This window comes from Vicia villosa, unplaced genomic scaffold (genome assembly GCF_029867415.1).
Source record: "Vicia villosa cultivar HV-30 ecotype Madison, WI unplaced genomic scaffold, Vvil1.0 ctg.001792F_1_1, whole genome shotgun sequence".
NCBI classification, from domain to species: domain Eukaryota; kingdom Viridiplantae; phylum Streptophyta; class Magnoliopsida; order Fabales; family Fabaceae; genus Vicia; species Vicia villosa.
In genome coordinates, this window is record NW_026705729.1 from 52399 (window position 1) to 78235 (window position 25837).

Consider the following 25837-nt stretch of genomic DNA (forward strand, 5'->3'; position numbering starts at 1 on the left):
TTGGGAACATTGTGCTATACTTTATTTATATACAGCAACTATTGAATTGTTTATTAAAAAACTTTCATTTGAATCGCGTGGTGTTATTCATTTTTAAATTAATATTCCTTTTGAGGTCACTTCGGTGAAACTTCATGGATTTTTGAGTTATGCCAATGGACGTTATAAACAAATGAATATAGTCATATTCAAAGCCTTTTTTTAATCTTTGTTCCCTTTGTTTGTTATTGCACGTGGGCCTTAATTTGCTTTATATAGTTAAATATTTAGATAACTAATGGATAATATTCCTTTTGTGATAATGATAAATATTGCACTATATAATATTAGACGACTTTGAATGCGGATAAAGTCATTTAATGATTAACTTTTAAATTATTATATAGGCCAAATATAGGCCAATTTGATTCAATCAAAATTAATTTATTTTACCTCATAATCAAACATGTATCATTTTGTTTGAGAAAGAGATTTTATCTCGGTTGGATGTTCCATGTAACATAGGTTGTTATGGAACTTGTTATGGAAAGTGCATCACTTTTTTCTCGAACCATTGATTAATATTGGAAAATGTATCAGTTTTTCTTCAATTGGAATTATTAACCAAAAATAAATCTATATGATGAAATTTTACTTTAACGAAAATCACCTTATTTTAATCCTTCTGAATCATAAATTTAAAAAACATAGAATAAACCAACCTCATTGAATAGATAATTCTTTTAGTTCTTCAATCTGACACTTTCTTTTCTATTAGTTCAATCTATAAAACATCAAATTTGTTGATAAATTTTTAAGCTTACTCATCATCGTACATATTTTTCGACACTCTTTAACATATTTGGTGACACTTTAAGTTGTTGAAGCTCAAATTTTAAGTATTTTTTACACACCCAGGTGCTTTCCAAACTCAACGGTGTTCGCATGTATTTGTTTCTTGTATAAAATGACAAAGGTTAGATGAAATTCCATTTTAACAAGCATTCATTGAAGAAAATAATTTTAGTAATTACTAGAGAAATATTTATATTAACGAATCAACCAAGAAACATTTTTATGCTCTTGCAATTCATCTCAAAGAATGGTGTTGTACTTTATACAATTGTTTTCTTTATCATTGTTTTCATTACGTTAACTTTACATTTCACCAATTTGCATCTAAGATGAATTGTTGTGGCATTCACGTTTAATACCCTGCAAGCACTCGCATATTTTTTCTTTCTTTAATTTTTTAGATAGAGTGTGACTTGCTCGGGGAAAAGATATTCTTTCACAATTTTTTTTGGATCTAACTCTTGTCGTATACTCATGTCCTTCATATCTAGACGAGTATTATTACCATCTTTTGCCTTACCTGGAATATTGGGAAGTGATCCTATTACACTATCATACACATTTCTCTCCACATGCATCAGACTGAGACAATGTCTTACGTTGATGTTAGATCAATATGGAAGAATATCAAAGAACACACTTATTTTTCATGTATTTTTATTTACCATTTCCTCTTGGTTCTTTCCAAATACAATATTAACTTGTTGTTATCGTTGATAAATTTCCTCCCCTATTAAGGGCGTTGGAGCCATATCAAGCTTGTACTCTCCATTAAAAGTCTTCAGCAACCTATGATACGCATGATTGAGTCTCATAATTTGTATACCCATGGTAAGCAATATTAGTTTCCATTCTATAGTTGGTGGTGGTATGTATCAGCTTCACATTTAAGACATGTTTTATGTCCTTAACGTTGTATGCAGATAAATTTTCATATGCAGAAAAGTCATTGATAATGCAAAATAACATTGTATGCATTTTTATACAAATATGTATCATGAACATCATTGTCTTCATTCTAGTAAACTCTTTAATCTTCACTCAATTGACTTATATAAACATCTATGGCATTTCTTGATTGTCTTGGACCCGAAATCACCACAGATAACATCATATATTTGTGTTTCATGCACAACTTCTGAAGTAAGTTATAAATTATGAGAAGAATAAGCAATGAAGAATGGTTAATACTTATATTACTAAATGAGTTCATTCCTTCAGTAAAAAATTCAAACCTAAGATTTCTTGGCTCAGGGCCGAAATCCCAAAACAACAAATCTTGTTCTGCCATTGTAAAGAATTGTCTACGTGGCGAATTTTTCCATCACATTTTCTTTTATATGCATGTCATCTAATATTCTTTTTTGAATTTACATTATAAAAATATCTCTTGAAATTTTTAATTTTTGGTAGGTACCATATCTCCCTTGTAGGAAGATCTTTTGTGCTTACACCATCATCATCAACATCATAGTCCTTAAGCTTCTTGCAGCATGGCTCCTCACACGTCAAGCATTAATTTAATTTTCCATACTATTTCTTGTATAATATGCAATCATTTCGACATTCATGTATTTTTATATAGTCCATATGCAATGGACACAGTATTTTCTTATCCTCATAATTACAATTCAACGTGTTATCTTTTGGAATCCTATATTTAAATAATTCAAGCAATTCAGTTAAACTTGTATCTATCTACCAATTTTTTTCATCACATTAAAAATTCTTAAAACCATTGACAATCGTGTAAGATTTACGGACCATGTATCTATCTACCAATTTTGTTGTCGTTGTGTTTTTTGTAAGAAATCTTCCTAATATTGTGTTTTTTGCTATCAATATTAGGAAGATTTCTTACAAATAATTGAAGAAGTTCAACCACTTCATTCGCATACTTTGCACTTAATCAATTAGTTTTCATCCAATTACAGCCCATAACTTTTTTTAAAATAAAATCAAAATCTTACATAGATCATGTTTTTTGAATGAAAATTTTGTTAAATTCACAACTTTGTCATGTCATATTGTAATATCAAAATATTGATAAGTCATATTATAATAAATTTATACCTATATTAAATTAGACACACGCGGTTTTAGAAATTTTGCTAAATTATGGTAATTACAAGTTGAAAATATATCAAAACTTCCAGCACTTTTGTTTTCAAAAAAATTCTTACAATTATTAAAGACCAAATTTTCTTATAATTTCAAAAGTAACCCACAACATTTATAAGCTACACATTTAACAAACAAGATTTAACTAAAATTTCTCTACACCTTTAAGAGAGATGTCAAGACTTTTTTAAGTTAATACAACAACAACAACATCAACAACAACAACAACAACAATTTCAAACTTTCAACAACAACAACAACAATAACAACAATTTTAAACTTTCAACAACAACAAAAATGACAACAAATGTTGTGAATTCAATGTCAATAACAAAGTATAAAACAAGGAAAGAATAAAGAACAAGGAAGAAGAAGAACACAAGAATTGGTTATAACTGCTATTCTTTTACTTTCTCTTAGAAAACAAGATTACAAGTTTACAAGAATAACAAATAACCTATCTCACTCTAAATTAGGATTTGCAGTATGCAATGATGAGAGACTAGTATGCTATTTATAAAAAAAAACCTAACATGCTAACTAATGGGCTTTTTCCACAAGGCCCATTACACAAGCTAACTTAATAAACAAGCTAACTTAACAAATTAGGGTTTAAACACTAAAACCTAATTTAACATGCTAACAACCCTAGCATCTTCGACACCTGCATGCTAGATCCATCTTCGACTACAACATGCACATTTCGACACCAGCATGAGAACAACCTTCGACTTCATGTTTAACCCTGTCGAACTGTTGAACCAAGAAGCTATCCTTCGATCATACTAGAGTTCGATCCAATATCTCATAATTTGTTGAAGGCATCTTCTCCACGCTCACCGCACCAAAATGCCAATAACGAAGTATGAGATATTGGATCGAACTCACAACAACAACTTTAATATTTCAACAACAACATTAAACTTTCAACAACAACAATAAAATTAGGCCTTTAAATCTTCAATCTCAACAACAACTTTAAATCTTCAATCTCAACAACAACAAGAACATTAAACCTTTAAACCACCAATCTCAACAACAACAACAAAATTAAACCTTAAATCTCAACAACAACAACAATATTAAACCTTTTACTTAACATAAAAAACATTAAACCTTTAAACCTTCAATCTCAAGAACAACAACATTAAACCTTCAATATCAATAATAATAACAACATTAAACATTTTACTTAACACAACAACAACAACTAACATTACTAAGTTACATGCACAGAAAAAGCATTTACGTATCAGAAATATGATGAAGAAGTCAAAGCAGTGAATTTGGTTTGAGCTTCCCTCTTCAAGTTTGGTTCAAGTTTCCTTCCTTCTTTTCTTGCTTTCTTCGAGTTGAAGAAAAGAATATGGATTTTTGAAACTCTAAAATGAAGTTTGAAGGTAGAAGTTGAAGTTTGTATAGGACTCGAGGACATATTCATTAATGCAAAAATGAAGAAAACTAGTGTTCTATTTTGGAAAAGAAAAATTGGCACACTTTTCCTATTGGTTTGGAGGTTTAACCGAGGGGAAATATTATTTATTTTTATTCTTAAAAAAATTAAAAAAAAATAAGGCATCACTTTTCCTATCGGTTGGGAGGTCCAACCGAGGGAAAATATTATTTATTTTAAAAAATTTTAAAGAAAAAGGAATACCACTTTTTCTATTGGTTGGGAGGTCCAATCGAGGAAAAAACTTAATTATTTTTAATTTAAAAATATATAAATAAATGAAAATGTCACTTTTCCTATCGGTTAGAAGGTCTATCGAAGAGAAAACTTAATTATTTTTAACTAAAAAAGGCGTCATTTTAAAAAAGTTTATAATCACTTGCTTGAATAATCGAGGGAATTAGTAGTAACTCTTTTTTTAATAAAATACAAAATTGTAGTTGCTGGAAATTGAAGTTTGTACCAGTGCTAATTTTACCGTTTGTTGTTATCCCTGCCGCTAGAATAGATTGTTTTATTTTTAATTTTTAAAAAAAAGGAAGGTGTCATTTAATTTTAAATAAAACACAAAATCACAGTTGATGAGAACCGAAGCTTGTACCTGATGGAATTTTCCCAACAGTTGTTTGCCTAACTGAGTGGATAAATGCTATTTTTTTAATTTAAAAGTTAAAAATGTGGGCGCTTATTGAAATATATTTCACCTCGGCCCAATATCCAGTGGAGGTTAAAACTCCTTAAGAAATATATATATATATATATATATATATATATATATATATATATATATATATATATATATATATATATATATATATATATATATATATATATATATATATATATATATATATATGTTGTTGTAATGATAGGTGAAACCTCGACACGCTCTAATATTGTCATTTGTATTCTTATTCTATTTTTTCCTACCACACATCGAATGCAACATGCTCATATTTACTACAGTTACTGTATTATTGCATTGATTGTTAGTTTCCCAGCATTCTGTCTCGTACAACATTATAGGTCCTACCGCAATTTGATAACATTTTCCCTTCAGCTTGAGCATTACTTTTGTGTCACAGAAAATCTCTAAAATCCTCCTTCATTTCATCCATCCAGTGTGAATTTGATGGTTAACATGCTCTCTTATTTTCCATCATTATGTATTAAGAACCCAAGATATTTAAACCGCATGACTTGTGGGATGATATGTTCTTCAACTTTCATCTATATGTTAGAAACAATTCTTCATTTTGTGAGCTTACATTATATATACTATGTATTACTTCTTCATAAGTGAAAGTCATGTGATTCTAAAACTCATCTCCAAGTATCCAACCTCTCATTTAGATCCTCCTTCAACTCACTGTTAGCCTGAAAATTTTAGCTGAGGAATTGACAGAGAATGGTAGTGGCCACGCTTGAAAATGATAAAGTGTAAATAGATTCAACCATGGTTTAGACATACTATCCATATTGACTAAGATAGTTTGACTAACTTATCAGATGATCTAAGACATAGTGTACTTTAACTCCCACAAAGCCTGGTTTGGAAGAGTCTTAAGAACATATCCATAAGATTAAGATCACTCTCTCTTTAAAATATTTCCTGAATCTCTGAAAGATTTATATTAATCAGCGCTTTGACATGGAGATGTGGTGTAGAGGTGTTGGGAACCTAGTATATTCTTAAGTCTAAATTTTAGGTGATTTGAAGGTATTTCAACGCCAAAATATGGTTCGACCAAAACATCCCTTGAAGGGAGCGATTCAAAGTTGTGAAGACAATTTTCATATGATGAGACAACAATTAGAATATAAGTCAAGTTTCATATGTATATCAAAAGTTTGAAGCCCGCATTGTAGGACACGTGTTGAACGCTTAACGAGTAACTATTATCGATGATTAATAAAGGATTAGTATATAAGTCAGGTTCATTGATGTAATCAATGTCGCAAAAAACGTTTGTGAAAAAATGTATGAGTTTGCGTCCTTTCTTTAATTTATCAAGTCTTTTAAATAGAAGCATTTCACTTTAATGACATTTGTTATGCTTTTTGTTTACTTTCCGCTTCCAAAGCAATTATACATTATTTCCATCAGAGTTTAAGTTCAATATTTCGAAACTCAAATATTTATATTCCAAGCACAAACACTTTCCGTTGTTCTTTTCTGCAAAAATTGTCCTTAGGATTTTTCCGAATTTAATCCATTAAATGGACTAAAACTTGTGATTTGATTTTCTAAAAATACTAGTAAACACTCACCGAGTATGACTGTATCACCTGCAAAAAGTATGCATCTCCATCTTATGTCTTGAATGTGTTCTGTGACTACATCCAAAATTAAAATAAAAAGGTACAAGCTACACAATGTAATAATACAATAAAAATAACAACAACAATCAAGCTTTATATCACTAAGTAGGATTGACTACATTAATTAGTGTAAGATGTTTTTCAAATACAACATAATTATTTATACTATTATTTTCAAAATCAATTTAATAGGTTATATATTCAAAGAGGGGTTAGTGGAACAAACAATTGACATTAGATATAATAAACTCAACTATATTTTCTTTCACTCTAAGGTCCTCTAGATGAGAGTTGCACAAAGAATTAAAAAAACATAATCTCAATCTCAATCTTAATCTCAAACTCAATAATAACAATAACTAAAAATTAACATATAGCTTTCAATGCATTGCCTAGTAGAACAATTAAATATCTCAATCTCAAACTAAATAACAATAGCTAAAAAAGAACAAGAATAACAACTTCAACAACAACTTAAAGAGCATGACAAATAACACCAATAACAACATTAACGTTCAATCTCAATCTAAACAAAAATTACATTAACAAATTTAACATTCAATCTCAATCTTAACAACAACAACACTAAACAGCAACTAAAAAAAACAATCTCTCAACAAAACTACATTGACATCAACAATAAACCCATAACGTACCTATCTCAACAAAAACAACAATAGATGACATTCAATCTCAATTTAAAAAACAACAAGAATAAATCTACGGGGTTTAGGGTCTTAACAACAACAAAAACAACAACAACAACAATAACAACATATCATCTTCATAAGTGATGTTTGACGTACCAGATATGTGAACAAGAAATGAAACAAATAATTTTAGCATTTCATTCTAACAAGTATCGAACGAGAGCCCTAAACACATATCATCTTCATATTTCCTTGATTTTTCATGAGTTGGATGATGATGATGATGATGATGATGTGTGTGTGTGTGTGTGTGTGTGTGTGTGTGTGTGCGTGTGCGAGTAAACTATTTCACCTCGGTTGGAAAACATAACTGAGGTGAAAAACGATTTATTTTTGAATTAAAAATAAAATATGAATGAACGCGTCACTTTTAATAAAATGAAAACATAAATTGTAGTTGATGGAATTCAAATAATGTAACTTGAATTGGTTTAGCCCTCGATTATCAAATACAACCGATAGAATAAATTGTATTTTTTTGAAAGAAAAAAATGGCTTGTTCAGGAATTATACATCAGATTTTTGTTATGTGAGGTGAAATCGTGTTGTCATAAAATCTATTATGTGTAGTAGTAGTGCACACATCCAAAGCATCAAACTCATCATTTCTACACTTCCTTTATTCTCGTGTTGATTCTTAACCAACCAACATTTTGTCCCGTACAACATCGCATGTTTTGATGTAGTCAAATAAAATTTTCCCTTCAGCTTGAGCGGTACCTTTGCATCACATAAAATTCCTGAAGTCTTCCTCCAGTTCAGCCACCCCACTTGAATTCGAAGGTTTACGTCCCTTTCTATTTCTCTGTTATTTTGTATTAGAGACCCAAGATATTTAAAACATGTTACTTATGGGGTGATATGGTTTCCAACATTTAGCTCTAGGTTTGAAACACTTCTTATTTTATTGAGCTTACATTCCATATACGCCATCTTAGTTATGCTTAATTAGGTTAAAATCATTTGGTTCTAAAACTCGTCTTCAAGTCTTCAACCTCTTATTTAAATCCTCCTTTGACTCTCAAAGTATGACTATATCATCTGCAAAAAGCATGCATCCCAGTGCTAGTTTTGGATGAGTTCCGAGAGTATATCCAAGATTAAGGTAAAAAGGTAAAGACTAAGGATTGAACCTTGGTGCGAACCTACTGATGGAATCGTCTGTCTCTCCACCTTGTGTCGGCATACGAGTCGATATCCCTTCATACATATATTGGATAGTTAGTGAAAATTCTAGTAACTCACGCTTGATGTCGTACTGGATGTTATGACATCCACAATTACACAACACAAATAATTAAAACAGAAACGCATAAAAACAATAAAGAACACACAAAATTGTTTACCCAGTTCGGTTCAAACAACCTACTATGGGGGCTATCAAGCCAGGGAGGGAATCCAATATAAGAAAAATTAATTCGGAGTTAAACTCCCCCATTTACAACTCCTCACTTAAAACCTACTCAATGTAATTCCAATCTATCCCTAGACCTGAGTATCTCCACTCACTCCCCCTCGATCACAGCAGTGATTACAAATAAACATTACACAAATTCAGAGAGAAGACACACTTCAAAAACACACCTTGATCTGCTTAAAAGCTTCAATCAAGATACACACACTCGTGCTTAAAATCTTAGAGTGCCAATTATCACAAACAACTCAAAGATATACTACTCTAAAGCAATCATCTACGTGATAATTGTTTGGATCACAAGTAACAATAACAACACACACGGTGGAAACACAGAGAGTATAATGATCTTCACGCTCAATAAATCTGCCTCTGAAAGTAGGATTTGCAGTCGTTTTGTAGTCAGCAGGCAGCAGGACTTGGGCCACGGGCCTTCCACACATAAATTAGGGTTAACTAAGTTAACCTAATTTCCACATCAACTGGGTGTTATCATAAGCTGTAAACCGAGATAATTTAGCACAAATCATACAGCACACAATATATAGTTTCCTAAATATTAGCCTGAGATAAATAAGGAAACATCACAACTTAAAAAGTAACGGCTACTGCTGTCAGACACAGATGTCATGACATCGAGCATGACATCCAACAAAACCTGTACTAGCTCAAACGAACAATCCTGCATGCTTCCTCACACATATCATAGGAATGTTTTATTACAAAATATAGCCAATATAAAAACATCTACAATCTCCCCCTTTGGCAAATTTTTGGCTAAAACATTCTGTCACCTTATTATCAGAGATTCTTTGCAGCAGAAAAAAACACATCATATAGCTGCACACAGCATATAGCTTGCAAGAGTAGATATTACATATTACTTACTCCCCCTTTTTACCAGAAATCTTGCCAAAGCATTCTGGACATAGAACAAAACACAACAGCAAACTTGGACACAACAGTTGCTTCAGTCTTCAGACTCAGAGCTGCTGAGTCCAACATCCTCATCTGTGCCATCATCAGGACTGGCTACTTTCTTAATTTCGCTGTCCGATTCATCATTATCTGCACCCTGTTCATCCACATCAGTATCTGCAGACTCAGCTCCTTCATCTGTTTCAAGGGAGCTGATCAATTTCTCAAAAGCCAATTTTCTGGACTCTAGCTCCTTACATGTTTCTCTGAGTATGGCAATCATAGCAGCTTTATTTGTAGTTGTGCTATGTTTGGATGGTCCAGCTGATGTTGTGACAACATCAGGAACATGTGTTCCTTGAAAAAGCTTATGATGAAAGAGTAACGGACTTGCTCTTTTGCACACACAATCTTTGTCATTCAGAATATTAGGAAATTGATTTAAGATGATTCCACAAATAAGAGAAGGGAAGGAAATGGGGCCTTTAACACTATAGCTACCAGCATGCTTTAAAGTTTGCTCAAAAATATAAGTTCCATAATCAACTTTGGTCTTAGTACCAATAGCAAAGATGAATTTACCTAGGATAACAAAAATTGTAGACTTGTGTTGAGTTGGCACCCAGTAGGCAGCTCCAATCCTGTGAAGTATAGCATACTTCACACTTAGTTTGCTAGCATTCAGCTTCCCTTTGACAGGCCATGTCTTCACTTGTCCAGCAGTAATTACTTTGCACACTTGATTATCAGATACTTCCAGCTCTGGCCGAGCTTCATTGGATCTTTCCAGAAATTTGTTAATCACAGTGGGGGAGAAATTAACACATTTTCCCCTAACAAAAACTTTCAAATACTCCTTAGTTTTCTTATTGCCACAGTCTTCATGTAAGTTCACAATGAACTCCTTCACAAGGACTTCATAATACTTAGAGAATTGAGTCGCAGTTTTCATCAGTCCAGCTTCATGAATAAGATTCATAATCTCTTCATACTCAAGAGCATTTTGAGCAAGCTCTCTCTCTAAGGCCAGTCTTTTCTGATAGACAAATTTCCATCTGAGTACACTGGATGGATAGTGAAAGGAAATATTATCAATAGGTACTTTAGGGACACTAGTAGCAAGCTTGCTAGTAGAGACTTTCTTATTGGGATGAATGTCATTGACATCCACAGCAACATCAGAATCTGACTCATTCTCAGCAATGATTCTAGCCTTTCTCTTCTTAGGCACCACTTTGCTCCATGGTTTTTTAGGTCCAACAGAAGTTGGCTTAACCACAACCTTTTTCTTCTGAGAGTCTTCAACTACAACTTGCTTTCCTTTCCTTCTCGTTAGCCTTTTGGCTATGCTTGGATTGATAGAAGCAACCCGGTCATCATCAGAGAGATCATCAAGGTTGATTACTTTATTGGCCTGAGTCTTCTCAGGTTCTTTTTCTTCAGTTTGACCATCTTTAGTGTGGTTCACACACTTATCAGCAGAAACATTACTAGGTACCTCTTCATTGTACACAGCACCACCAGGAACCTCAGTGTGATCATTATTAACAATAACATCGTCCTTACCAACAGTATCTTTTACACCATCATTCCTTTTATTGTCATCCAGATGCACATCCATATTCACATCATCATTTTCTTCATTAACATTTGCATTCCTATCATTATTTGCTTGGACATAGTTGCCAGCATTGTCACTAACATGCGCAATGTCATTTGACTCAGGAAGCACAGAGTTTAAAGGGACAGAAATCCTAGATGTAACATTATTCTCATTTAGGATATGGGTAACAATTTTAGAAATGGCGTTGTGATCATACCTAGAGCCTTCTTTAGTTAGTTCTTCCTTAGAGGGAGGCACAGACGATTGAGAAGTCTGATCAGAATTGGGCTTTTTAGGTCTCCTTGTTGTTTCTTTGGTTCTTCGTGCATGCGAAGTCCTGGGCCTTTTTGCCACAAGATCGTATGGAGTCACCATCTGTAAAGGAGTGACCTCCAGAATCTCATTAGGGTTAATGGGGACATTCATAGCGTCTTAGCACGAGCAGAGGAAGCGGACATTTTTTAGGGAGATTGAGGGTTTGACTGTTGAGACATTGAGGGAGACTTTGGAGGCGATAGAGAGATCTTGTTGTTTTTGTGGTTGGATGCAAGATGAGAGAAGTGCAAGAGACCAAACAGGTAAATATGGTAGTGAGTTGGGAAGTATAGAGGAAAAGATTGTACTAGGAGGGCGAAGTTTAAATTTTGACCAATCATAAAATCTGAATTATTTTTCTTGTTCAAAAAGTAGTTCCCGAGAAACTGTAATTGCTATAATTCCTCATAGGAGTAAATATCCAATTTTCTTTTCAAGATGTCAAATTGAATAGCATTTAGAGCTTTAGAAATGATGTCTGCACTTTGTAGTTCAGTGGTTCCATGCTTCAGAGTAGCAACTTTGTTATTCACAAGGTTCCTTGGGAGATGGTGTATAGTATCCATATGCTTAGTTATGATGAGTTGAGTAGGATTCTTTGACATATTAGTATCACTCAGATTGTCACAGTGCAATGTCATGGCATCTCGAGTGACATTGTATTCAGACAGCATTTGTTTTGCAGACATTTCACCAAGGATTGTACCATCCATAAGTATCCGAGTACTCATGGGTTTTTCCCCTTCATTCTTCACAAAGAAGGTTTTGACTATCTCTTCTTCCTTGTATCCCTTTCTAGCCATCCTTTCGTACCAAGTTCTAGATGCTTGATATGGTCTTCTTCTCTTCACACTTTTTATTTTTCCTCAGATCTTTGTATTTGAGACTGAACTTGAATACTCAATCTCATCACTCAGCTCGAGGTGATATGGCTCTGCTTTAGAAGAATTTCTTTGTTGATAGACCATCCTTCTGGTAAGTGTATGTGCTTCAGGACATGTGGACTTCAAGTGATCTGTCCTGCCACATTGATAGCATCTCTTATATGAGGGATATGTTCTCCTTTCTTGATGTTTTCTTTTATGTTGAATATTTTGATTAGGCATTATCTGCTCCATCAAGTAAGTCTGATTTCTTACTTCTACATTTCTGTTATGAGACGTGTTCAGCAACTTTCTTTCCAGAGCCTCAATGTTTGACCGGAGGCTTACGTTTTCCTCTTGAAGGAGAGTGTAGGCATTTCTATCCTCCAAAATTCTTGCATATAGTTTCTCATTCCTTAGATGGGTTTCAGAGAGAATAGTAGCAAGTTCACTGGCCGTGAGTTTGCTGGCAAATGTCTCTTTATCAGATTCCTCCATATCTTCAACAACATTATTTATCAATGTTTTGACTGATCTTTCTTGATGATTGTCCTCAATCTCTTCTTTGGTCATAGAGGGTTTAGAGGAGCAATTAGAGATTCTAGGCTCCCATAAGTAACAATTTTCTTTAGACCTGGATCCCTTCATGACTTCCTTGCGTTCTTCATTTGTGACGATACATTCCTTCTTGGTGAATCTAACATTGAAGTCTTGGTCACATAGTTGACTGATGCTGATTAGATTCACAGTCAGTCCTTTTACTAGAAGAACATTGTTCAGATTTGGACCTTCAAGATATTCCAGTGTTCCAATCCCTTGGATTTCTCCTTTTTCTCCATCACCAAACGTCACATAGTTAGAGGAATGAGCAGTGACATCTACCAATATATTCCTTGTATTAGTCATGTGTTTAGAGCAGCCGCTATCAAAGTACCAGTCTTCTTTTGATGTCACCCGTAAGGGAGTGTGAGCCATTAAGGCAGTACCTTTAGCTACCCATTGTTGTTTCTTGACTAAGGTGTTCTGCTTAGGTCCTTTTTGAAGAGGCTGATTAGGATAACCATAAAGTCTGAAGCAAAAAGGTTTTATCTGAACAAATTTTCCACAGTAGTGACATCTCCATTTGTTAAATTTTTTCTTAGTATGGTTTATCCTCATGACCTTGTGACATTGGTCTTGACATCCGAACTGGCATGTGGACTTCAGGTTTTGGCCTATTGAGTCCTAAGATGGATTCTGATCTGCCCACAAATCCTATTCCAGACATGTGTCCTGATCTCTGTCCAACTTGCAGGATTTCTTCCAGGGAGTTAGTTCCAAAATTCAACATTCTGACAGATTTTGACATCTGATCAATCTTAGAGTTCAACATGCTAATTTCACCATTGAGTGAATCCATGGTTGCAAGATATTCTTTCTTTTCAGTTTCCAATTCCTTTATGAGCTTCTTTTGCTTCTCTACTTGTTTACATACTTCAGTACTCTTGACATATAGCTCTTTATAGGAGGTTGCAAGCTCATCAAAGGTCAGTTCATCTTCATTGGAATCATCATCAGATTCACAAGCACTCGTTAGTGTTGTGATGTGTTGTGCAGTTTCTTCTTTATTCTTGTTCATAGTACCAGAATTTTGTTGTCCCTAGATCTCACCCAGATGTAAACAGGCAGGGTGCCAGCTCTAATGCCAATTGAAAATTCTAGTAACTCACGCTTGATGTCGTACTGGATGTTATGACATCTACAATTACACAGCACAAATAATTAAAACAGTAACGCATAAAAACAATAAAGAACACACAAAATTGTTTACCCAGTTCGGTTCAAACAACCTACTCTGGGGGCTACCAAGCCAGGGAGGGAATCCAATATAAGCATAATTAATTCGGAGTTAAACTCCCCCGTTTACAACTTAAAACCTACCCAATGTAATTCCAATATATTCCTAGACCTGAGTATCTCCACTCACTCCCCCTCGATCACAGCAGTGATTACAAATAAACATTATACAAATTCAGAGAGAAGACACACTTCAAAAACACACCTTGATCTGCTTAAAAGCTTCAATCAAGAGACACACACTCGTGTTTAAAAGCTTAGAGTGACAATTAACACAAACAACTCAAAGATATACTACTCCAAAGCAATCATCTACGTGATAATTGTTTGGATCACAAAGTAACAATAACAACACACACGGTGGAAACACAGAGAGTATAATGATCTTCACGCTCAAAATCGTTGCCTCTGAAAGTAGGATTTGCAGTCGTTTTATAGTCAGCAGGCAGTAGGACTTGGGCCATGGGCCTTCCACACATAAATTAGGGTTAACTAACTTAACCTAATTTCCACATCAACCGGGTGTTCTCATAAGCTGTAAACCGAGATAATTTAGCACAAATCATACAACACACAATATATAGTTTCGTAAATAGTAGCATGAAATAAATAAGGAAACATCACAACTTAAAAAGTAACGGCTACTGCTGTCAGACACAGATGTCATGACATCGAGCATGACATCCAACAAAACCTGTACTAGCTCAAACGAACAATCCTGCATGCTTCCTCACACATATCATATGAATGTTTTATCACAAAATATAACCAATATAAAAACATCTACAGTTAGAATATATACAATCTTAACCCCTTTTTTCTCTAGGGTTTTTCACAAAATCTCTCGAGATATTCTATCACACGGCTTATTTAAGTCAATAAAAATTATGAGCAAGTCTGAGTATTCTATTTGATAATTCTTCATCAAACATCGTAATAGATAGATCGCTTTCATAGTGAAATGAACTAGTATACTAGTATGAATCTGAGATTTAATATTAACATAAAGCATCATCTTTTTAGCTAAGCATTTTTAAAAGAATACTAGTCTTGTTCAAGTAAGAAAAACTTGTGAGTACGACGTTCGATAGGTCATAGTCTTTTACAGGTCAACTTGACCTATTTTCAAGTAGGGGACAACTTCTCTACCCATCACAAAAAGATGGGTAGTGTACATTCCACCAATCAGATGACATCATTTAATTTTTATGTATTTAATTATTTATCATATAGAACAATTGTTTGATGTTTTCAATGCATTTTACACTAAAGGTAACCTTACCCACCTTTTTGAGGTGGGTAAATAAGAATTCACCTTTCAAGTATATAATATGGGATTATATATTTGTAGATCCGTTGGACGTGCTATGAAATCATTCTCGAACCTTTCCAGAAATTAAGAATTGATTCTTTTTCTAGAGGAGAATAATGTTTTCAATAATCCCAGCATATCATCGAGTTATCATCCCCACAACAATAAATAGTCCAATTTTTAAAATACAAAGGAAGGAAATTTGGTTTTTTTTATCTTTCAGCTAACTTTTGCACTCATTTGGCGTGAATTCAATGATGGGTAAGATTGCTATCATTCTGACACACATATATCTGTCAATATTAATTGCCTTACAAAAAGATAAAACGAAACCTTAGATCTTAATTTTTTTTTCCTTTCCAACTTAACATCAAATCCAAAAGAACGTTCTTTCGGAAAAATTACAACATTAATTGTTGTAGTTTTACTTAAACATCATCCCTTGAAAATCAACAGGGTGATGCAAAAATATTAAAAAATGGCACAAATAAAAAAAAAATACATTAACAGAACTACACTAGGAACTCCAGATTAGAGTGCAATCACTCAACTCATTCACCCATTGCTCAAAGTCATTTTCCTGTGAGGTATTTTTAATTTCAACCACCATGGCTTGACTTCTATTCTTGGCTAATTTGTTAAGTAGGTCAGCCATACCCCTCCTCCTCTTCGATCCAGGTGACGATGACTCCCAACTTCCCTCTGAAGAAGAGGGCTTGGGTGAGTCTCGTTTCAAAACCACCTCCCTTTCTGGCTCCGATGTAGACACGTCGTTGCCAATGAGGTGGGGAAAATTAACCTTGGCCTTATGGCCACGCATCTTGAAAGCAGCTTTGTCGTAAGCCAAAGCTGCTTCCTCCTCGGTCAAATAAGTTCCTAACCAAACTCTAGCACCATTCTTTTTTGGATCTCTGATCTCCGCCGCAAATTTCCCCCACGGCCTACGTCTCACTCCCTTGTACCGCTTCCAAGACACTGGAGCCGCGCTTACCTCACCCGTTCCTATAGATTTTTCCGAATCACTGTCACTTTTAGGGCTTAAAGAAGCTTGATAAGATGCTAGAAAGCTTGAATCATCACAAAGAAGGTATTGTTGAATGTGTTCCAAATATGCCAAATCTGAATCATTGGTAGTGGAAGCCATTTTTTGAATGAGTGTAGTGATGTTTTGGATCTAACAGTGAGTGTTGGGAACATTGTGCTATACTTTATTTATATACAGCAACTATTGAATTGTTTATTAAGAAACTGACATTTGAACCGCGTGGTGTTATTCATTTTTAAATTAATATTCCTTTTGAGGTCACTTCGGTGAAACTTCATGGATTTTTGAGTTGTGCCAATAGACGTTACAAAATAATGAATATACAAAGCCTTTGTTTATTTTATATTTTAATATCTGTTCCCTTTGTCTGTTATTGCAAGTGGACGTTAAATTATTTTATATATAGTTAAATATTTATAGATACTTAATGGATAATATTTCTTTTTTGGTAATGATAAATAATGCACTATTTAATATTAGATGAAAATTTTTAAATTAACATTCAGGACAAATAAGGCCAACTAGATTTAGCTTTGTATTCTTATCTTTTAAGTTAGTTGCATCTCTATCGAGGATAATTTGGTTTTGACATCTCCTTTCATCCTTGAGGAGATAAATGCATCTAGTGTGATGAAAATAAGAGTTTAGGGTTTGATAAGTTGGATTTTTCTTTTTTCAAAAAGGTTCTGAAATCGGTATATAACAAAAGTGAGGATTATGTTTGATGAGTTTCATATGTTTGTATCTCTCCCTCGTAAAAGTTTTTGTTGTTGTGACTCTTGTCCTCAATGTTAATAATAACTCAATTTCTTTAGGTAACTCATAAATTTTTTTATTTATTTATTAAAGTGATATATTTGATAATTTTAAAAAAAAATTACAACACTTTTAAAATATGAAAACACTTCAAAATAATAATAATTTTTAAAATTGTTCCCGTAAAACACCTTTAAATCATCTCTTGGAAGTCAATCTAGTGAGGTTGTAACTATATTGTGTAAAATTGAGAGGGTGAATGAATGGATTAAGGGAATCATGTTGCACGATAGTAGTATGGGTGAATTCAAGAGTGAATGTCTTGCTTATCTCTCAGGTGGGAGCTCTTATTCATACCTCTGCACTGATGACCTGAAGCCATTATGGAATGAGTCTTAGAGACCCTCAATAATGGCAGAATTCGACACTTCTGCCGTCATCTTTACGAAGAACGGCCCTAGTGTCCCTTCGTATCTGTAACTGTCACAGCCGACTAGGGACAATCGGCGACCAAGGTGTTCACTCGCTACTCATTCCAATTTGCTCAGTGTTCCGCCCATGCTTACTCGGCTGAGTGTTACAAGCAGGTTTCCTTGCTATAACTCTTAATCTCAGAATCCGAGCTCATAATCGGTCTAATAAATATTTTTGATATGTACAAATATTAAGAAATCTTCGTGTATATATATATATATATATATATATATATATATATATATATATATATATATATATATATATATATATATATATATATATAATATTCATAATGTCAATATATCAGTGAAAAACATCCTATTCTATGACTTATCATTTATATATTTTTTATAAATATTTATGATAATTAACCTTGACTCTAGTTGTTGAAATTTTGGATCCGTCTCAGATTATAATTTGGTCCAATGTTTTAAGTTCTTCAATCAACAGCTCATTATCTACTAGTTCAATCTACACGGAAATAATTTGTTGACAAATTTTAAATCTTCCTCATACTCTTCATAATAATCATTTTCGACGCTCTTAACACATTTAATGACACTTTAAGTTATTGAAACTCATATACTAAATTTTGTTGCACGCCTGGGTGCTTTTGAAACTCAATGGTGTTTGCAAGTTTTTGTTCATGGTATAAAAATAATAAAGGTTAGATAAAATTCCATTATAATAAGCAGCTATTGAAGAAAATAATGTTAACAATTACAAGAGATGAGATTATGATAAGGAACCAACCTTAAAACAATTTTCTGCTCTTGCAATCTGTCATAGAGAATGATATTGTATTTCATGAAACTATTTTCATTATCACTGTTTTCATTACGTTAAGTTTGCACTTTCCCCCAGCATGCCACACTCTGTGTAAAAAAGAAAAAACCTTTTGCGTTGGGTAGCAAAGTTTCCAAAGGGTACTCTTTAAAATGTCAAGAAATGTGTATAAATGAAATATCTCAAGTTAATTGATTTAAAATCTCATGATTGTCAAGTCTTGATGCAACAAATTGTGCTGGTGGTTATTCTTGGCATTTTACCAGAAAAAGGTAAAGAAAATTATAAGTAGATTCTACTTATTTTTCAATGCTATTTTAATAAAATCATTGATCTATGAAATTTTGATGAGTTAGAACATGAGGCTGCAATTATCTTATGTCAATTGAAGATGTATTTACCTCCATCATTTTTTTACATTGTGGTTTACTTAATTGTTCATCATGTTAATGAGATTAGATTTTGTGGCTCAATTTATTTAAGGGGGAAGGGGGATGTATCCGGTAGAGAGATACAAGAAGATCTTTAAAGGGTATATGAAGAATGATGACCGTTTGGAAGCTTCAATTGTTGAAAGGTACATCATAGAAGAATCGATTGAGTTTTGTTCAAACTATTTGTCAAAAGCAGACTCTACAGAAATTCCCAAGTATTATCATGATGGAAGATATAAAAGTAAAGGTACTCAAGGTTTAAATGTTAAGAAAATAGACTGACATGTAGTTCTTCAAGAATATTTTTATATATTGAATAATGTTGATGAAGTTACACCTTACTTATCCGCTCACAAAAGACTTATCAAGGAGAAATTCCCACAGACGAGTGAAAACTAGATGTTGACAGAGCATAAAAATGTTTCATAAATTGGTTTAATAAAACGGTTTCTAAATATAGGAGTGCACCCGATACAATTAAATGTATTTCATATATGCCTAAGTTTAATGTAATAACTTGGAGTGCATACGACATTAGTAAATTTTCATTCTATAAAAAAGATAAGGATGATCGTAATTCCATGCAATAATAATGAGGTTATGGTCGAGGCTGAATCCATGTACTTCTCTAGTTCCAAAGATAAGAATCATGTAATGAGATTAAATAATAATTATTATTGTTGTTATTGAAGGTTTAATGTTGTCGTTGTTGTTATTGTTGTTGTGTTATCCTAATTATTTTCAATTTTCATTCAAATTACCGGTGTTTAACAACTGGATACCATTCAAAAATGAAGACGTTAGGACGTTCGTTCAAGAAATTGCATATGTTTTAATTTGCATATACTTTAATCATTTGTATATGTTTTAGTTTTGTTGTAAAAAGAGAATGTACGTTCCATTATAGATTTTGTTCTATTGTTGTTATGTTATGTTTAGGTATTGTTATGTTTAAAAAACAACTTGTCATGTTTAAGTTAAGTTAGGTTCCATTTTGTTTCAACAAAAAATACATGTTAAATGAAATATTTGTAAACTTTTTAAAAAAAAAGTTAAAAACAAGGGTTTTACCCTCGATTGTTTCGTTAACCTAAGATAGAAAGACTAAATCTATTCTGTTGGTTCTGAAATCTAACACAGGAAAAGTGGGGCGCACTTTCGAGTTTTGAAAATACAAAAATATTGTTTCTAGGGATCGAATCCATGACCAGATCTAGATTTCCCCTCGGTTGGAAAATAACCTGAGAGGAAACGTGGTGCACTTTCCATGACATGCATATTTACCCTGTCCTCAAAATCGAGGGGAATTTCCTTTTTCCAACCGAGGTAAAATCACTTATTCGTTGTAGTATTTCTATGTGGATGGAAATGATGTTGTCATAAAAAATATTGATAAGATAGGGGTGAGGTATGCAGAAGTCCTTCAATATGTATAATAGTTATTGAGCCTCACATTACATATTTTCTAAGGATCTATATTCTACTTCTGAAGATGAATGAAACAAAATTCGTTGCTTTTTTACATTTCTTACTAATGAGACTTAATCCTAGATGGAAAATGAATCTTGTAGTTGATATACTTGTAGTGGATCAAGCACCCCAAATTGAATTTGGGAATCTTGTTAAGATGAGGTTGGATTCCTTGCTGAAGAATAGGTTTAGTGTTGGTGCATTTTTTTATATATCTCAGGATCATGAGAGTTTCCTACATATATGTGTTTGTTGGGTTAGACAAGTATTGTCTTAACCTGTAAACAAAATAATAAACGTCAAACCTAAAATGTGTCAATTATAATAACTTACTAGTCATAATTCTAAATTGAGTAGGATTAGTCATGGTTGATCATTCTTGATGTCTAACTTTTGACCATAGTCCAAGGAAGTATTTGAGATTTACCAATTGCTTGATGTGATTTATTTCTAAAATGTGGTTACCTGCAAGTATCAAGTCATCAACATATACCAAAATTGCAGTGAAATAAATATTTTAAGATTTTGTAAATAATGAAGAATCTTCTTTTGATTGAGTATAACCTAAATCGGAAAGACTGGAAGTTAGTTTTTGATTTCATTGGCTGCTTGTTTGTTTAAGTCCATAAATGGACTTTTTAAGTTTGCAGACCATGTTTTTGCTAGAAATAGACAGACCAGATGGACATTTCATATATACTTCATCCTCTAATTCCCCATGAAGAAAAGTTGTATTAGCATTTAGTTGATGTAAATACCAATTTTGGGATGAGGTTATGGATGGAAGAAGTATTATGGTGGTCATTTTTATAATTGGGCAAAATGTTTCTATGTAACTTATTCCTTGTGTTTGGTTAAATCCCTAGAATACAAGGCACTCCTTGTATCTTTTAATATTGTTACTGGCCAAAACTTTCAATTTAAATATCCATTTACAGCCAATCTCTTTTTTATTTGGAGAAAGATTAGTAATTTCTCATGTGTTAATATTAGTTAGTGATTGAAGTTCACTTTGGACAGCTTACAGTCAATTGGGATCTTAAATAGTAGAGGAATAAGATGTAGGTTAAGTTATTGTGGACATTTTTAAGTTAAAAAATTGTGCTTCTAAGATAATTTATCATAAGATAGAAAATAAGATATGGGATAAGGAGTATTATACGTGTTATTGAAAGGTGGAGGGAGATGTGTTCCTTGAATGAGAGCACAATAATAGTTTGAAGGTAGGTGGGGGGTATGGATACTCTTGTATACCGTCCTAGGTTGGAGAAAGTGGTGGTTTTATGTGTTGGGGAGGAAATGGGTGAGGTGTTGTTGGATATGGGATGAGAAATGTTAGGTATAATAAATTGAGGATTATAGTGTGGATGTTATTATGTATAGATTATTGTTGTTGTTGGTATGGGTGGGAGTAGCAGGTGTGTTATGAATGTAGTCTAAGTTAAAGTAGTGGTATAGAGGTTGGTGGTTGATGTTGGATGAAGGTTCATGATTGATGTCAGGAAAGTTGGTTTCATAGAAAAGGGTGTCCCTAGAAATGAATATATTTTTTTTCTATGAATGTCATAACGGATGGAGCCCTTGACACTATTCTTAATTCCTAATTATATACACTTACTAGATCTAGAGAGAACTTTGGATCTATTTTTTTGGAGTTGCATGCAGAGACTAGATAGCCAAATACCTTTAGAATTAGGATGACTGTTGTACAGGAGGAAATAAAAGGATTGGTAATTGAGTAATTTGGTAGGTAACTTATTGATGATATGAACAACATGACACAAGGAATGAACCCAATTTTTTGGGTAAGTTTGTATTGGAAAAGGAGGACTCGGGTAATAACTAAAAGGCGTTGATGTTTTCTTTCCACTAATTTACTTTGTTGGGGTGTGTCGATGCAAGTAGTCTGATGATGAATCCCATGATTCATGTAATAATCTTTTAGCACGAGCTCAAGTTCATTATCATATTTAATGCATTTGACATTGGTTTGGAGTTGTATCTTTAAAAGTGTATGAAGGATTTAACAAGATGGGATGTTTGACTTAAGTTTCACAAGAAAGATCCAACAATATATATTGTGATTATCAAGATTTTTAAAAAAATATCTATAACCTAGAATGGACGGGGTAGATAAAGGACCCCAAATTTCCATGTGAATTAAGTCATATCATTTTAAGGATTTGGTTTGACTGTCTTAAAAGGGCAGCCTCTTATGTCACTCATATAAGCAAACATGACATGAGTGTAAAGGATTGGTTAAATTTTCTGAAACAATTGTTTTTTCTTTTACCTATTTCTTTTGGGGTTAACTCTTGTCTTATACCCATCTCTACCATATCTAGACAAGCATTCGTACCATATTTTGTCCTATCTTGAATGTTGAGAAGTGTTTCAATCAAACTATAGCACATATTTTTCTCCACGTGCATCACATCAAGATAATGTCTTACATCGAGGCTAGACCAATTTGGAAGATCAAAGAACACCGACTTTTTCATCATATATTTTCTCCGCAGGTCCTTTTTTATTCTTTCTAAAGACAAAATTAATGTGTTGTTATTGTTTATAAATCTCCTCCCCGATTAAAGGCTTTGGAGTGATATCAAACTCTTGCACACAATTAAAGGTCTTTCACAATCTACGATGTGGATTATTCGGTCTTAGAAATTTATTATATCCAAATATTTTTTCAATTATTTAGTTGGTGGGAGCATGAATCATCTTCACATATAAGACACGCTTTATATCCCTCAGCAATGTACCTAGACAAATTATCGTATGCAAGAAAAATCATTGATTATGCAAAACTACACGACACACATCTTAAAATTTTCACCTGAATACACATCATTAAGATTAACGCCTTTGTCCCACAAAAATTTAAATCTTCAATCAATGGTCTTAGATAAACATCTATATCGTTTTCTAGTTGTTTTGGACCCGAAATCTTCATAGATAACATCATATATTTATGATTCATGCACAACCGCTAAGATAGGTTGTAAATTATGAGAAGAACAGACCATGAAGTATGATTATTATTCATATTACCAAACAGGTTCATTCCATCGGTGGCAAGTCCAGGTATAAGGTTTCTTGGCCTGTGGCAAAAATCTAGAAACAACGAATAAATTTTCTTCCATTGTAAATAATCAACTACATGGCGAATTTTTCCATCACAATTTCTTCATCTGCATGCGAATACTTTGTGTCATTAACATTAGCAAATAGTCTCTTAAACCTTTAAATTATTGGTAGATACCAAATCACCTTGGCAGGAGGACCCTCTCTGCTCACACCATCATCATCAGTAACACTATTGTCCTTCTGCTTGTAGAACACCTCCTCCCAGCATAGGAATTAATTCAGTTTTTCATACTCTTTCTAGTATAATATGCAATCATTACAAAATGTGTGAATTTTGATATAGTCCAAACTCATTAGACACAATATCTTATTGGCCTCATTATTATTTTTCAACAATGTATTACTTTTTGGAAGCATGTCTTTTAACAATTGAAGCAATCCAGACAAAATTGTCTTAACACAGCTGACGATCGTGTAAAAAATTTGGACCCCGGAAATAACGGCTCTTCTTTGTCATTATGTAAAGTATCATACACATGGATTATCCTAAAATAATATTCTTTAATATCACTAATCCTATCTTCTGGTTAATCATCCATATCTTCATCAACTTCAACTTTATGTGACGCAATTTTTTTTGTCACTTCACCATGTCACACCTAAGTCATTTAATTTTGACAAATTCCATCGCAACCTATATGATTGAATATTTCTTCCTTTCTATGTTTTTTCTTATTCCTGCATTTTTTACCAGGACAATAGAAAATTTTTTTATTGTCAAGAAGGTTTTTGTTGGTGAATTCAAGAAATTAATACGCTACATTCTCATTCTCATCACATAATTTATTGGATTTCATCCAACTATGATCTATAATCGTGTACTTTTTAAAAATAAAATCACAATCCTACACAAATTCTGCACAAATTAATACAACACCAACAACAATTAACATTTGTTCTCAACAAAATACCAATAACATTAAAAATTCAATCTCAACAAAACAACTACAACAACAGCAGCATTTAACGCTCAGTCTTAAAAACAACAATAACATTCAACCTTAAATATATCAACAACAATAAGAACAATAATATTACTTATACAGTCATGCAGAAAGTATTTATATATGTACTAGAAACAAGATGAGAGAGTCAAAGAAATGAGTTGATATGTCTTTTGAGTTTTCTTATTTGAGTTTGTTTCGAGTTTTCATTTAAGTCAAGAAAAACAAGGCAAAAAAAAATACACAGGCAAAAATAATACTCCAGATCAAAACTCCCTCTATACTCCACCATAATGAAGAACAAGCTAGATATCAAGCCAGTAAGATTTCCATCGTCGAATCAAAGTTTACCAGGAAAAGAAAGAAACACCCACACTCGCATCCTGATCTTAAATCTCAATCCGCTATTGGTTATTCCACATGATAGGATTTTGAACTCATTTTGTGAAAGTGTAAGAGTTCTCCCCAAAAATTATTTCCAAGCCAAAAAAATATTTTTCTCCTCCACATATTTCTCATTTGTTGTAGACTCGGAAAACACTACCTTGTTCCTAACCTTCCAAATAGACCAAACTACTATATGTAATATCATAGAAATACCCCTCTAGTAGGAGTGTTCAAATCCAAACCGATCCAAAAAAACCAAAAATCGCAAAAAACCGAATATTATTGGATGTGTTTGAATGTCATTTTGTAAAATCCACACGGTTCGGATTTGATTTCGGATTGATTTTTCAAAATCGATCCAAACCAAACCAATCCGCAAGTATATATTTTATATTTATTTATTTTTTATTAATATGATATGTTGTGTTAATTTATTAGTCGATACTTATTTTCTTAATATTGTTTCTTAGTTTAGTTAAATCTATTTATTTTTATTATTTCATTTGTTTCAACCATAATCGATCATTCTTATTTTGTAATATTAATTTTGAATACACTTTATTAATTTTCAACCATAAATCGCATAAAATTGGATCGAATCAGACCAAATTTTTAATTAATCTTTGAATCGGATGAATTTTTACCTCAAAATCAATTTAAACCGAACTACAAACACCCCTACCCTCT

At 32.9% G+C, this 25837-nt stretch overlaps 2 protein-coding genes across 2 annotated transcripts; both read right to left on the bottom strand.

Annotated features, from left to right (window-relative positions):
• Window positions 1–9824: 9824 nt before the first annotated feature.
• LOC131636597 (uncharacterized) lies at window positions 9825–11801 on the bottom strand. The gene has a single exon (XM_058907208.1). It carries the CDS (start codon window positions 11799–11801, stop codon window positions 9825–9827), a length of 1977 nt encoding a protein of 658 aa, XP_058763191.1.
• A 4054-nt stretch (window positions 11802–15855) lies between these two features.
• LOC131636595 (ethylene-responsive transcription factor 1-like) lies at window positions 15856–16874 on the bottom strand. Its single transcript, XM_058907206.1, has one exon. The coding sequence runs from the start codon at window positions 16843–16845 to the stop codon at window positions 16219–16221; it is 627 nt and encodes a 208-aa protein (XP_058763189.1). The 5' UTR covers window positions 16846–16874; the 3' UTR covers window positions 15856–16218.
• Window positions 16875–25837: the final 8963 nt, after the last annotated feature.

Excerpts from the sequence above, each read along its gene's own strand:
- LOC131636597 (XM_058907208.1), bottom strand. The coding sequence starts at position 11,801 with ATGAATGTCCCCATTAACCCTAATGAGATTCTGGAGGTCACTCCTTTA.
- LOC131636595 (XM_058907206.1), bottom strand. The coding sequence starts at position 16,845 with ATGGCTTCCACTACCAATGATTCAGATTTGGCATATTTGGAACACATT.